The 12,984-nt window shown below is 49.5% G+C and overlaps 4 protein-coding genes across 4 annotated transcripts; all 4 read right to left on the bottom strand.

The window, feature by feature from the left end:
- Positions 1-706: 706 nt before the first annotated feature.
- ARB_02966 (uncharacterized protein) lies at positions 707-1,574 on the bottom strand (the record flags this gene model as incomplete). Its single annotated transcript, XM_003010769.1, has 3 exons — positions 707-803; positions 928-1,423; positions 1,508-1,574. 3 exons carry the CDS (start codon positions 1,572-1,574, stop codon positions 707-709), a joined length of 660 nt encoding a protein of 219 aa, XP_003010815.1.
- A 426-nt stretch (positions 1,575-2,000) lies between these two features.
- ARB_02967 (uncharacterized protein) lies at positions 2,001-3,787 on the bottom strand (the record flags this gene model as incomplete). Its single annotated transcript, XM_003010770.1, has 6 exons — positions 2,001-2,120; positions 2,178-2,448; positions 2,508-2,818; positions 2,872-2,890; positions 2,940-3,538; positions 3,623-3,787. 6 exons carry the CDS (start codon positions 3,785-3,787, stop codon positions 2,001-2,003), a joined length of 1,485 nt encoding a protein of 494 aa, XP_003010816.1.
- Positions 3,788-5,324: 1,537 nt separating this feature from the next.
- ARB_02968 (uncharacterized protein) lies at positions 5,325-7,665 on the bottom strand (the record flags this gene model as incomplete). Its single annotated transcript, XM_003010771.1, has 3 exons — positions 5,325-6,788; positions 6,986-7,186; positions 7,252-7,665. The coding sequence occupies 3 exons, from the start codon at positions 7,663-7,665 to the stop codon at positions 5,325-5,327; spliced, it is 2,079 nt and encodes a 692-aa protein (XP_003010817.1).
- Positions 7,666-10,798: 3,133 nt separating this feature from the next.
- ARB_02969 (uncharacterized protein) lies at positions 10,799-12,841 on the bottom strand (the record flags this gene model as incomplete). The annotated part of the gene is made up of 3 exons (XM_003010772.1): positions 10,799-11,148; positions 11,347-11,599; positions 11,651-12,841. 3 exons carry the CDS (start codon positions 12,839-12,841, stop codon positions 10,799-10,801), a joined length of 1,794 nt encoding a protein of 597 aa, XP_003010818.1.
- Positions 12,842-12,984: the final 143 nt, after the last annotated feature.

Below are 12,984 nucleotides of genomic sequence, written 5' to 3' on the forward strand. Positions count from 1 at the left end.
AAATCTCCAAGATTGGGGCTTGATTACTCCGTACCCCGGGTTGGCTAGACGGGTTGGAGATGCAGCTAATTTTATCTTACCAGATACTGCTTGAGGAAGAGTCCATTGCCTCACAGAGCTATGAATATGAGCATTGGGGGATATCCAAACTAACTAAATTGAAAGGCAGTACATAGATAATACTTAGGATCTCGATATAGCATGCACAAAAATATATACAGGGTGAAAATTTGGATCAAATAAGAGGGCAGGATATGTTTCAATCGCAACTGCTCCTTCTCTGGACCACTGCGCGAAACCGGGGCTGTGGAAGAAATGCCAGAATAATCCCTTGTCGCCAAGCTTGCGGAAGACTCTAGACGCCTTGTCTTGTCGGCCATACAGAAACATCCATGCATGCATGCTGGGGACACGGGGAAGAGAAGCGGGCATCGGGGCAAGCCAGCGGCCTGGAGATCGCTGTGGCGTCGTTGGGACAGAGTAGAGAATCACATCGCCTTAACACAGAAAAAAAAAAAAAACAAAGGACGGGAGGAAATAAGCGATAATCGTGTATGCAGGATGGGAGAGTAGCGTGTTTTTCGGACTCCGGATTCACTTGATCCAAATTTGGTTCGAAAATCGCTCGAAGGGTACAGGGGAGTCCAAAAATTGGTCGTTGACATATTGGGGGTATTATTCGAAAAGGAGGAATGATTGGGCGAAACTATGCAGTCTTTTTCCACGCAGTGTTGAGTCCGATCAAACTGCTTACGGTTCCCGCAATACCAAGAACGCCATCATCCAGGTTAACATATCCAAGGCTAGAGAGTGGAAGGGTAAGATCGCATAGATCGGAAATGAGTTGTGTTGAGACGGTAGCACGCTCCCTGCATCAGCTGTTAGCGACCTTCTGCTTGCGTTGCATCGGGACAAATCAAAACAAACCTTTGAATCTTCTTTCCTTCGACAGCTCCCTCTCCATCCTTTTTGTTTATCTTCTTCTCCATCTCACTCAATCTCCACATGGAGTAGACACCAGCAATGGCGCTGCACAGGAGTCCAGTCAACCATGCTTTCTGAGCATGAGCTTGAAGCTTTTTAACAGCTGCGAACTTGCGAATACCCGCTGCATCGAGATACGTCAACATATCAAAGGAAAGGTAGACTCCGTATCCCAGTTGTCTTCCTACAGCCAGGTATTTGAGCACTGGGTCTGACCCAGGCGCACCGGCAACGCCAGGCTTGGAGTCGAGTGCAATAGCAGCAGCCTTGAAGTGCTCGATATTCTTGCCAACACGAAGAAGCTTTCGAGTAAGGCCAAACTGCTTTTTCATAGCCTCAAATGGGTTTATAGTGGACTGTGCTCTGTTTGTACGGAGGAGGTACCAGGCGAGGAAGCGAGAAAAGTATTGCAACGTTCGTAAGACCTTATCGCGGCCGACTAGACACCAACCAGTTAGCTAGACATTCCTTGGGAGACTATCCAATGTCAAATATACAGTGCTTTATATATATATATACATACCGGTAGTAGCAATAAATCTAGAATAATGAGCCACCGTTGGGTGGTAGGCAAGGGCGTCCGCAACCATCTTGACGGCGTTATGAGCGTTTCTCTCTTTCGACGTTGAGTCCAAAACTGAGTTTGATTCAGCTGTGCACACTATCGAGCGGTAGGTGACGGTTCGCGCTGTGGGATCTGGCCTCACTTGTATGATAAAAATCTATCAAGTTGTATAGAAGTCGTTCTGTTGTTCTATTGTTTCGTCTGGGGATAAATGCAACGATCATGAAGGAAAAAGGCCGAGGGAGTCGCACCTTCAGCCGCACGTGATGTTTACCTCGGCATCTGTAAAAGGGTCATAGATGCGACAACTTTACGGAGTGCTTGCAGGGTTGTTAAAGGTGAGATGGAGGCATTAATAAGGATATTAATTCTAGAAGTCCACGAGATTGGTACGTGTGGACTACATATTATGTTCTACCTACTTGAGGAGCAATATTTAAAACAGCCGGAGTCAGTTCTTCTCTTGATCGTGGCTCACCGGGACTGCCGCTTGAGTTCCCATTGTGCTTGTGTCATACCCGTTCTCTTGGAGATACTGTCTAAATCGCATATCCTCATAGGTGATTGTGTCCTATACTTGGAATTAGTATATCCGAGCCGCATATTACGGAGGATAAGGGCCACATACCTGTCCAATATGGGGCAATAAAAATACGGTCAATGCTGCGCTGAACAAACAGAGTGCGCTAGACACAAAGAAAGGATCCTGCCCAGCCCGTATCGGATTTGGTGCATTGTCTTTGATAATGGGGAAGACATATGTTCCCACGAAAGCTCCAATCTTGCCCATAGCTGCCGCTATGCCATAGTATTGCCCTCTGATAGCCGTTGCACTGGTTTTTGATGCTACAAGGCCAATGTTGTCTCCCGGTCCAAGCTCACCCAAGGACAAAAATATACTAATTCATTGGTTAGTCTAGGTCCAGAAGACCTTGGGGGAAAAAAAAAAATAACTTACCCATAAACAACCACGAACCCAGCAACGTTTTGTGGCGTGGCAAGATATTTATAGCAGCCAGCCATGATAAATCCCAAGATACCCTGCAGCCCGACCCCTAGTGCGAGGGCATACCTTGGTCCTATCCAGTCACTTACCCAAGCTCCTGAGAAGGAACCAGGAATATAGAAGAGGTTGAGAACAGTGTTCCATCCAAAAGTCTTCCAAAGAGGAGCGGATGAGCCCAGGACGATTTTCAGCCAGACAGACGAGTAGATGCCGAAGGAGTATGCAGAAAAGTCATAAATAAACCAAATAAGGGAGACAACCGACTATACACAGGTAAGTATCAAGTAAGGCTGAAATGATAATGAGAATCGCTTACAAGTCGTTTCCAATAGAATCTAAGATAAGTCAGCATTAATTGAATGAAGAATGAGGATGTGAACGTACTTGACAATAAGCCAGACAGGATATTTATGCATACGCTCTCTGTTGAACTCTTCAGGCTCATTCAGTTTCAGCCGTAGCCAAAGCAGAGTTAAAGGAGGAATCACACCCAGTCCTAGCATCACTCTCCACGCAGCCCGCAGGTGGTTCTCAGTAAATATCAAGACCAGGATCATGGGTACCAGCGCAGAAACAACGAATCCAAAATCGATCTGGAAATTGGTAAACATGATAAACCAGCGGTTGCGGTGACCATGCTTCAGCTCTCCAGTGCTTTCGGCTGCTGCGACGCTGCCAGCTGGATATTCCCCTCCTATGCCGATTCCGAGAAAGAAACGGTAAGCTGTTAGGGCAGCGAACAAACCGGCCTGGCTACCTCCTGCACCATACGCACCAGCGCATAATGCAGCGAATATGATCAGGATAATAGTCGAGGCCATTAGCGACCATTTGCGGGAATAGTGGTCGCTTATGTAGCCGAAAAGAAGCTGGCCGATAACCGTGCCGGCGAAGGCAATCGAAGGAACATTTTTAACGGCGGAAGAGGCGTTGTATGACTCTGGGTAGATCGTAGAGAGGATCGTGTTGACGGATCCAATAACCTGCGATGGGGTTAACGTGCGACCTTTAGGCTGAAAAAAGATGGCTTAACCAGTTAACTAGTTAGTTAGCTGCTGTTTACTTACGTTATTCAGATATCCATCAGAGAAGAGACCAGCGCCGCAAGCTATCGTCGGCCAGCTACGCTCCCATCTTGACTTCTCAGGGTTCTCTAGGCGGTGCTCTTGCCCTTGGTTGGACACTGCATCGATAGATGCGTCGCTCTTTGTGATGACTGTCGTGTCCGCCATTTTCCCCCAGCGTAGAGATCAACAAAGTACCCGTACGTTGGTTAATCCAACAGCCTCAAGAGAAGTTGCAGACCTGCCTCTCCTTATATATTACACGACAAGAAAAACTCAGCCACTACCCACAGAAGAGAAGAGGGGGAAGTCGGGAGCGAAAGATTATTCGAGACGGAAACATGGCTGCCGGACCACGTAGCTTTCATATAGCTCCGTTCTTGGTAAAATCACAGAGAATGGCATAAATGACGGATGATGCACCCCGACCAGCATGAGTCTTCGATATAAGCTATAATTGGCTCTTGAGTCTTTAAAAGGCAGCAGAAAGGCTCTGCGCATCTCCCGCTATCAGACTTCGAGCAAGAAGGGAACAAGGTGTAACCCTCCAGTTAAAGACGGGATGGCGAATCCCAGTCGTCCAAAGTCACTCTGAGTGGGCCGTCGGGGCAGTCCGAGGGCTGAAACATACCACGAGACGGGCTTAGAAAGGCATTGAATTGCAGCTTGCAGCAAAAAGTCACACCGGCAGATAGAGGCACGCACGCGAGAGAGTTGTAGGGTAGGGGCCCGTGGGTATGCATAAGTGTTCCCTAGAGGGTCGTGATGCTATCGGGATCGAACTACGAGAGAGGTGCCTTGGGTTCTGGGAGGCAAAGGGAGCAGTGACTAGGTTTTGGCCTTTGCCTTGGCTCTATTTCGGTGGCATGGAACTGGGTAGAGCCATGGGGAAGCTTAACTATTATTTGCTATGCTCCGTAGATCCGCTCTGTATACTCCGTACCTACCTGCAACACTATTTTCGGCACTCTGAAGCCCTCTCTTGCCTGCCTGGTGATGACGTTCAGTTGTGAATCCGTCGTGTGTCGTTGCATGAATGTCTTTATAAGGAGACCACGCGAGCCTGCCAAGGAGCCTCAAGGCTTATCCCCGTCAAGCTCACCGCGCCAAGCCTTCCCTCCTCCTGCATGCGGTAACACAGCACATGTCTGGCTGCCCTCGAGGGGCCCATGGAGAGTACAAAGGCAAGGCGTGGAGACATCACCGCCAGACGCCGCTTGTGACGGTGTATGGGTTGCCTTTTTAAGAGTGAACTTTCTCCTCTACCATAGGTTACGAAAATCAAGTTGGCTCGATTTGAATGTTTTTTCTATTTGTTTTTTTTTTTTTTTCTAATGGGTATAGTCTATGGTTTAATTAATTGTTTCCATCTCCTTGCGCTGCTCACCGACTCAGCTCACTCACTCGCGAAAATCAAAGCCAAGAACAAGATAAGCATAGTAAGTAAAAAGAGGCAGGCACAATTTGTAGGGATGGGGGCAGTCTCTCGACCAAGAGAGATGGCGTAATCGTTGTGATTAGCCAGAGCAAAAGAAGTGGTAGTAAAGAAAATGAAAGGCAACGCTGAGTATCATATGCAGCTTGACAATAAGAGAAGGCAGACAAAAGTTTAAGAGGCACTTTTCTAACCAAGGCGGGTCATGGTACATTTCGGGTGTATCGGTGGAAGATTTCTGTGCGTGACGATGTGGGCAAGGAAAAAGAATTAGCTGGCAGGAGCATTGCCATTGAGAACCTTCTCTGGTTCAGCAACAGCAGCCTTGACCTGCTCGACAACGTTGCCAACAGCGGCGGCGGCAGGCTTGACGGCCTCTTCGACCTTGGCGGCAGCAACGGCTGGGCCGGCAGCAATGACCTCGGGAGTAGCCTCATCAGCGTACTTCTTGAAGTTGTCGTTGAAGAGGACACCAAGCTTGGTCACCTCCTGCTTAAAGTCGGCAGAACCAGTCCAGGAAGTCTTGGGGTTAAGAAGCTCAGAAGGCACGCCAGGGCAGGATGTTGGGATGTGAAGGTTGAAGGTGTCGTAGACTTCATAATCGGCCTTGGCGAGGTCACCAGAGTGGATGGCATCGAGGATGGCACGAGTGTACTTGAGGGGGCAACGCTTGCCGCCGGTGGTGGCGCCGGCGCCAACCCAGCCGGTGTTGAGGAGCCAAGCGTTGGCAGAGTGCTCCCGGATCTTGTCAGCGAGCATACGAGCGTAGCGCATTGGATGAAGGGCAAGGAATGGCTGGGCGAAGCAGGATGAGAAGGTGGCCTGGGGCTCGGTGACACCGTCCTCAGTACCAGCCATCTTGGAGGTGTAACCGGAGATGAAGTGGAACATGGTCTGCTCGGGGGTGAGCTTAGAGATTGGTGGGAGGACACCACGAGCATCACAGGTGAGAAGGATGATGTTCTTGGGGTGGCCATCAGAGATACATGGGATCTTGGCGTTCTCAATGTACTCAATTGGGTAAGCACAGCGTGTGTTCTCGGTGAGGGTGGAGTCGTCGTAGTCGACGGTACGGGTTTCTGGGTTGAAGACAACGTTCTCGAGAACAGAGCCGAAGCGAATGGCGTTGAAAATATCTGGTTCCTTCTCTGCAGAAAGACCAATGCACTTGGCGTAGCAGCCACCCTCAATGTTGAAGACACCAGTGTCGGTCCAGCAGTGCTCATCATCACCGATGAGGGCACGCTTAGGGTCGGCGGAAAGAGTAGTCTTTCCAGTACCTGAGAGACCAAAGAAGACGGTGACATCACCATCCTTACCCTGGTTAGCAGACGAATGAAGGGTGAGGACGTTGTGCTTGACTGGCATCTCGTAGAAGAGCACGGTGAAGACACCCTTCTTCATTTCACCAGCGTACTCGGTTCCGAGGATAACCATCTCCTTCTCGGCAAAGTTGATGGCGACGGAAGTGGCACTGGTCATACCCTCAGTCCATCTGTTGGCTGGGAAAGAACCGGCGTTGTAGATGACATAGTCGGGGTGGAAGTGCTCGAGCTCCGCCCGAGAAGGTCTGATAAGCATGTTGCGCATGAAGAGAGCATGGTAGGCACGAGCGCAAACAACACGAACGTTGATGCGGTAGCGTGGGTCCCAGCCGGCGAAACCATCGACGACGTAGATGCGGTTGCGGGTGTTGAGGTAGTCAACGGCACGCTCGCGGTTAATTCTCCATACCTATCAATCCAAGCGCTTAGGTCAGACTTGTTGTTGCCAAGACAAAATTAAGCGCCAAGATATCCGCCAGAGCCTCTTCCGCCAAGATTGCAGCGTCACGTTACCCGATGGGTGCGGGGCGTATGATATCATCGGCTAGAAGGGTAGGGGGGAAAGGGGGGAAGAAGGGGAGGGGAGGGGAGGATGGAGAGACGAACCTCGGGGCTCATGGCCTTGTTAACGGGTCCCCACCAGACGTCCTTGGAAGAGCTGTCTTCCTTGACGATACGCTTATCTAGGGGAGAGCGGCCGGTTTTGGCACCCGAGTAGGCGGTAAGAGCACCGCTGCAGGTAATGGCGGTTCCGGTCTCGTAGACCAAGGCATCTTCGTAAAGGGAGGCGACGGAAGGGTTGGCAATCTGCAATGACCAGTTAGAATATATGAAAGTTCTATGGGTTTAGCTTCCCATTCAAGAGGACTTACGATAGCAACTCTGTCATAGTCGATATGGGCGGTCTCGTGGAGTTCCTCCTCGATCTCGGTGTGAGGGTGAGACGGCCTGGCAAGCGGTCGGTCAGTGATGGCCCTGGCAGATGTCGAAGGGTCTTGACAGAGGATAATTGATGATAAGGGGGATTTAAGAGAGGGCAAAGGAGCGTACTGGACACCAGTTGGGTGCAAGCTCGTCCGGTTAACTGACGGCATGACCATTTTGAGGGATGTAGAGTGGTAGTTGGAATGATCCTGTTTCAATGCCTGCTGCTTATAAAAATCTGCCTGTTGAGCCTGGGAAGTAGAAGTGATGGTTGAGGAAGACGGGTTAGAAGGGCGGGAATGAGAGGGTATATGTATCTGATCACGACGAGCGGAAGAGAGGGCAGCGGAGGTGGGCAGCATGGTTGCTTATTATATCCAACGGCACAGGAGCAGTTTAATTTTTCGTTTTCGTGAAGCGTAAGCGTAATATCGTGTCAGGGATCGTGCGAAATCGTGGGTGTTGCTCCGGCAAAGCGGTAGTTTGCTGCTCGCTGCTCGTCGTGTCTGGTGGAGTTTTGCAAAAAAGAAGGCAAAGTCAGCCAGGGCACGGGGTTTTTTCGCAAGGCCTGGGCCACCTGCCACCCGGATTCTCCCGGCCCGGTGGCGCTGGCGGGCGAAGGCCTTCCCCGACATCCTCCGATCCCCGTGATTCGACAAAAAGGGGAAAAGAAAGGGGGAGAAACCTTCAGCTTCGACTTCAACCGCAACGACATCGACATCAACAACAACAACAACATCCACGCATAGTTGCATTCGAGAGGGCCGCGAGCTGCAGCACAGCAGAAACGGCGGAAGGCTGCGCTGTATGGAGGACGGGCAGCGAGAACAGTGTCAACCTTGTGATGGCTTACACGATAATTTTGCAGCGAATTGCTCTGTTAGTCGCCTTGGCCAGCCACTCGCCTACCCGTGAAGACAGCCACAATAATGACTCCATAGACGGAGGTACTTACAGGCATCGGATTGATTCTCGAGCTCGCAGGGTCTAGTTTTTATTTTCACTTTCGAAAGTCGGTTTCACTTACTCAATAATGGTAAACTTGTACGGAGTACGGAGTAACTTTACTCAATTGAACGAGCCAGGGAAAATCTCTCTGCGGCCCATGTTGGATGTGAAAGGTCAGGTAGCTCAGCATCAAGAGACAAAAATTACAGTCCTGGCATGGAGTACTCCAAAACACACCAAATAACATACATATAAAAGGCCTTCTTGCAAGGATAGGGTTAGGTTCCCCATCACAGACAGCCATGGGGGGTCACCACCATGCTACGCCACAATGCTTACACCTTTCCAACTGAGGGACAAAGAGGGCCCTGACTTCACTCCGCGGTACGGAGGGCTGACTGGCTCGCTGTGCCTTCGATCTGATGGGTGGCGATTCTCGTGGGCTTTCGTACTCCTGGAAAATGGTGGCTCGTGATTGCTTTCTCAGGAACACCTTCTGGCCAGGCCGTCTTGCAAAACTCGCATCGTTTTGCAAAAAAGAAAGACGATGAAAAGGAGTAGAGGGAGCTCTTGCTCGAAAAAGTGTCTCTCATTCCGCGTCACGTTGGTGATCGAGGTTTTCTAGCTCCCGCTCAGCTTCGCTAGCTCCATCGCACCCACGCTTTTGCATTACATGTTCGGCACCTGTCCGAAGGATCGTTGGCTGTTCCAACTTCCCCCGCCAGACCCAGCCCATGCAAGAACAGGGATAGAATTTTTTTATTTTATTTTTTTACTCTTCAGTACTTTCGGGCAACAAATGACGTCTCGGGGCTTTCCAACAGGTGGCATCGAGTAGGCTCGGGAAACTGTTCGAATATCTTCCATCCAATTGGGCGTCAACTATGAAACGAAAAATGAGACCCCTTGCATCGCTTTCCCGTCTTCCTCCACAGCTCCGTCGTGTCGGGCATTCATGCTCCGTCGAGCTGACCCTCTTCCGCATTCTTTCTTTTTCTCTGGTTTTCGCTGGATTTTCTGGTTGCTTCCTGGAAGTTTGGTGCATAACGATGGGGGGAAAAAACGGAATCTTCCCTGACAGGAACTCCAGAGGAATGGACGGGCACCCTTCTGGAAAATGCTGTCGCACACCCTGAGTCTGATTTGTACGGAGTACGGAGTTCGGGGAAGCGATATCACCCAGCTCATCACTTCGCTGCTTTGAAAACTCGTCGCTTCTTGCTGATCGTCTGCAGCAGGATTGTAACACACTACTAGCTTCAGCCTCTGGCCGTCTTTTTCTACGAAGTTCTTGCTGCGCCTAGTTCGGCCCTAGTTCAATGTTGAAGTTCATTGCAACAGCAAATGAGGATCGGTTGATCGTTCAGCGGCACTCTGTAGGCTGGCAGTCAACCCGATGCGGGAAGCGCGCTTGCGACGTATTTCCTAAAAGAACATTTAGTGAGACAAGTCGGCGACCTAGCTGCGCCGGCTTAGTCCTACAGCGGTTTTCTCTGTACGACGTTCTTACGCAAAGAAATCTTAAAATAATAGTTCTTGAAGAAATGATCATGAAAATCGGCAGACCGGTGAGCGAATACAGGAGAACAATACAATATCTCTTCGGAGAACCTATTTTACTCTTTGGTTCTAAAATGATCCTCTATCTTATCAGCATGAAGGACGATAGAGACTTGCAAGGGTTCCCCTCATCGATGCCATACCCTACTTGTCTTAGCCCTGCCGCTGGAGATGCAGCGGATAGCTATCAGTACTCTAACTGATATAAGCTTCTGACTACACAGGATGACATACTTACATACTACTACTTCAAAGATAACAAAACGTTGATGAGACGACGAGGCCGATGGAGGGAATAAGCTATTGCCTAGACGCTTAAAAGAGCTTCAAGTTGCTTGTCTGGTCTATCAATGCCTGTAACGGGTAGTCATGGTACCGCAGCGTCCGGGGATCTTCACAATTTGTTGATCTCCTTTAGGCCTTGCTATTTTGGGGATGATACATGTTCGACAAATACCTGGTTAATGCCTCATAATCTATTGATGACGATGATCAGGGCTAGTCAAAGCCATTCCACCCAACTATCCATCTGCCTACGTTTTTACCCGTGTATCTGTGCATCTGTGCATCTCAACTCCTTCATCCTCCACGATCCTTCAATTTAGCTGATTCAATTAGTTTGTCTGTCATACAGATCCCACCTAGAGTCTATACATATTGATTGATCATCATGCGTACGTATGTAGGTATGTAGGTATACGCCATGCTCTCTGTACACCTCACCTCGTCTCAGCTTGCTTGTTCTTTTCTCCGTTCTCTATGGAGTATACGGGGTATGCAAAGTTGATCCTCACTCTGCGTAACTAACTTTTTTCAGCCACAGCAAGCTGCTGTTACTCCCTGCCTGCCGTTTCCCATGTTGCCCTGCAGAAACAGGATCGACGACCAACTTTTCGCGTAACGCGCTTACTGACATCTTCCCCCTCCTAACGTCTTTTTGTCTTTTATCTTCTGATGTCTCATCCGTCTTTCCGTTGCCATCCAGTTTTATGTACAGAGCACTTCCAACATCTTGATTCTTGAGGCCTTTCTGATACTGAGATCGACGGTTAATTCCGGGTGTTTCTCGCTGTCTCCAAGGTTAAGTTGTCTCCGGTTCCCCGGCTCTCCCCGAGGAGAATCCGGGTGAAACTTGGAGTTTGCCGGGGCAATCGCCGGTTTGTCCCGAAGAAGCAGTTTACATGGTTGGGAGGAAAGGGGCTGCATATAGGAGTTTGGTCGAGAGTTGGTAAATTCAGTGGATACGTTACTCCGTAGAAACGAGTATTTAGTAGACGAGAGGGCAACAGTTGACTGGGAAACAATAACGACAGGGATGCTCGTCAAGCAGAGAGGATCTAGATCGGATTATGGTTCGATCTCTATGGAAAACACATTTCTATAGCCCAAGGTCGGTTTTATAGGAGCTAATAATAATAAGCAGAAAAAAATAGAAATAGAAACCAAAACAGGATGGGTTTGGCCGACCATAATATCCCCTATCATCCACCCCTGTATTTGTATATCTCGCCTAGGTGAGAGTTATCATTATTAACCTCTAAATTCATTCATAAATTCACCGTGGAATTTAACAATGCGGTCTACCCAGTCAGTTCCAGGAGCTAGGAAGGTTGTGCGGAAGTGCAGAGTGCCTTCTTTCTGTCCAAAGCCTGAGCCGGGGACGACACAGACACCTGTCGCATCGAGGAGACGGAGACAGTAGAACTCGTCTGCCTTACGGCCTGCCTTGGTGGCAGCATCAACGGCCTTGGGTGGTAGATGGATGGTTGGGAAGAGATACATAGCTCCCTATAACACACGTCAGGACGGCGATACATATATATAATGGACATGACATACCTGAGGCTCTTGACATTCAACGCCCTCCATCTTCTTGAAGGCTTCATACAAAGCAAACGCACGCTGCTTGAGTCCGTCGGCAATACTGTTATACTCCTTCTGATATAGTTCGTAGCTCTCCTCACCTTCTACTGGCGGGTGAACCATACACTCGAGCAAACACTGGCCGATCACAGGTGGACAGAGATTGATGCTCACGAACTTGTAGACCTGCTCGACCACTTCAGGTTTGAAACCGACGAGTTCAAAATATCCTCCTCGATGGCCACATTCACCGACCATTCCCTTGGAGACTGAGTGTAGTGAAACTAGCTCAATGCCGTCGTACTTACCAGGGAACTCAGCCTGGAGCTCACGTAGACGTTTCTTGAAGGATGTGAACTCGCCCTTGAAAACGTTGGTCTGGTATACTTCGTCGGCTATGATGACCAGGCTCTTTTCGGCGGCAATATCAATTACATCCTTGATGGCCGCGGGATTGAGGCTGGCTCCCGTGGGGTTTCCAGGATTGATAATCACAATGGCACGAATGTCTGTTCCAGCCTTCTCGCCGTTAGCAAGCGAGGTTTTAATCTCTTCGACATCTGTGGCCCAAGATTGAGATTCATTCAGGTAGTATGGCACGCATGTAGCGTCGAGCAAGGAGAGAGTTGCGGTGTACAGAGGGTATTGGGGGATGGGAACAAGCACTCCGGTCTTTTTGCCAGCGCAGATAACGTTCAGAATAGTGCTAACTCCTGCAGATGCACCGCCAGTCAAGTAGATATCTTTCTGGCTGGCCGGGAATCCGTCTCGGCGGGCGATGAAGTCTGCAACACTTTGTCTGATACCGGGTGCTCCTAGACTCTGGCTGTATGCACCAACACTCTGGACGTCTGCTAGCAGCGTCTTTGCCCGCGCAATAACGTCCGATTTGTACCCAAAGGTTGACTTGAGGGCTTCTTCGTTCTGGAGGAGGGGAGGGTACTCCAAGAGACTCAGCACCTGGCGGGAGAAGGTGATGGGTTTTTGTTCGAGCTGTTGCGGATTCCCGATGTTGGCGAAGATGACCTTATCGAATGGCAGCTTTTCCCCTCTTTCAAGAGCGAGTCGGTACTCTTCTGCTTTCACCGCCAGCTCTCCTCGGACAGCATACTGCGCGTTGATAACGTTGGGGTTGATATTGGTCCTGTTCATACGGGGAGTCGCCATGGCGGAGTATCGACGAAGGAGGGCGGTAGCTTGATAAATATGTCAGTACGGCCTGCGTATAATATAATTGTATAAATATATCGAATCTTGTCTATATGTATTATAGCGATATAAGATGATTGGGAAGAAATGACTATAGGTGC

Source organism: Trichophyton benhamiae (genome assembly GCF_000151125.1).
Source record: "Trichophyton benhamiae CBS 112371 chromosome Unknown contig01079.0, whole genome shotgun sequence".
Taxonomy (NCBI): Eukaryota; Fungi; Ascomycota; class Eurotiomycetes; order Onygenales; family Arthrodermataceae; genus Trichophyton; species Trichophyton benhamiae.